This window comes from Pseudoliparis swirei, chromosome 23, assembly GCF_029220125.1.
Source record: "Pseudoliparis swirei isolate HS2019 ecotype Mariana Trench chromosome 23, NWPU_hadal_v1, whole genome shotgun sequence".
Classification (NCBI taxonomy): Eukaryota; Metazoa; Chordata; class Actinopteri; order Perciformes; family Liparidae; genus Pseudoliparis; species Pseudoliparis swirei.
In genome coordinates this window covers 23,582,670-23,584,322 of record NC_079410.1, presented here as the reverse complement: position 1 = coordinate 23,584,322, position 1,653 = coordinate 23,582,670, and the positions used below count along the sequence as shown (strand labels likewise).

Sequence of the window (1,653 nt, the reverse complement as noted above, 5' to 3'; positions counted from 1 at the left end):
AAGGTTGGCAGAGTCACCAGTGATAGCCATGAATGCTCCAGGCTGATGATTCAGCAGAGCAGACACAGTGGAGTGGATGGTGTCCACAGCTTCCTCAGCGTCAGCTGATGGCGGCACGCACACCACAACCACAATGGCGGACGTGAACTCTCTCGGCAAATAGTACGGGCGCATCCCCACGGCCAACAGTTCAATGTTCGGGCTACAGAAGCGCTCCTTCACGCACACATGGTCCGGATGGCACCACCGTTCATTCACATAAACAGCGATCAAGCCCCCCCTCTTCTTACCGCTCTGTGTAGCGTCTCTGTCAGCCCGAACAGTCCTGAAGCCGGGCAAAGACGCGCTGTGATCCGGATAGTCCGCGTGCAGCCACGTCTCAGTGAAGCACAAGAGACTGCTCTCACGGAAGATCCTCTCAGTCATTACCAGCGCCGAGCTCATCCGTCTTATTGGCCAAAGACCTCACGTTCCCCGTTATGATCGCCGGTACCGAGGGTTTGTATCTCCTCGTTTTAGCCCTCCTCTTGGCCCCGCCCTGCAGCCGCGAGCCCTTCTCCGGAGCTCCACTGGGATCACAGGTCTGTCTCCAGGCAGAAGCTGCGACCTGCACAGCGATCAGCTGAGCACGCGAGTAGACAACGGACCCCGTCATGGTTTGCTGTGGCTCTCCGATACTCACGACAAAGTGAACAAAAGCCACAGTAGAATTATCGAAAAAAGTAGTTATGGTCCAGTGTCCGACCGTAACTAAGACAAACGTGAAAGAAAAGAAAAAGAAAAAGAGAGGAAAAGTGCAAAAAAAGACAATAAAATAAAAGCAAAACGCCACTACTGAAACAAGCAGCCGTTGGCACAGCGCCATATTTACTCATAAGTTGACCTAAGACACTTATAGAGCAGCCTGATAATAAGGAGTTGACCTAAGAGACTTATAGAGCAGCCTGATAATAAGGAGTTGACCTAAGAGACTTATAGAGCAGCCTGATCATAAGGAGTTGACTTAAGAGACTTATAGAGCAGCCTGATAATAAGGAGTTGACCTAAGAGACTTATAGAGCAGCCTGATAATAAGGAGTTGACCTGAGACTTATAGAGCAGCCTGATAATAAGGAGTTGACCTAAGAGACTTATAGAGCAGCCTGATAATAAGGAGTTGACTTAAGAGACTTATAGAGCAGCCTGATAATAAGGAGTTGACTTAAGAGACTTATAGAGCAGCCTGATAATAAGGAGTTGACTTAAGAGACTTATAGAGCAGCCTGATAATAAGGAGTTGACTTAAGAGACGTATAGAGCAGCCTGATCATAAGGAGTTGACCTAAGAGACTTATAGAGCAGCCTGATCATAAGGAGTTGACTTAAGAGACTTATAGAGCAGCCTGATCATAAGGAGTTGACCTAAGATACTTAATATTTTGATCCATAGATATAGTTGAGTATCATCTGCATAACAATCAAAGTTTATGGAATGTTTCCTGATAATATTGCCCAAAGGAAGCATGTATAAGGTAAATAAAAGTGGTCCGAGTACAGAACCTTGTGGAACTCCGTGACTAACGTTGGTGGTTATCGAGATGGGATGTGACCTCAGTGATCTGATGGAGATGAGATGCTGGAGGTCTTCAGAAGCAGTGTTGACATGAGGTCGTG

At 47.1% G+C, this 1,653-nt stretch overlaps 1 protein-coding gene across 1 annotated transcript in view; it reads left to right on the top strand.

Annotated features, from left to right (window-relative positions):
* The window catches only part of si:dkeyp-72e1.9 (syntaxin-binding protein 4), a 55,993-nt gene extending 55,970 nt beyond the window's left edge, over positions 1–23 (top strand). Inside the window, exon 21 of the mRNA XM_056408057.1 lies at positions 4–23. Coding sequence (XP_056264032.1) covers positions 4–23 — 20 coding nt within the window. The remainder of the gene's footprint in view (positions 1–3) is intronic.
* Positions 24–1,653: the final 1,630 nt, after the last annotated feature.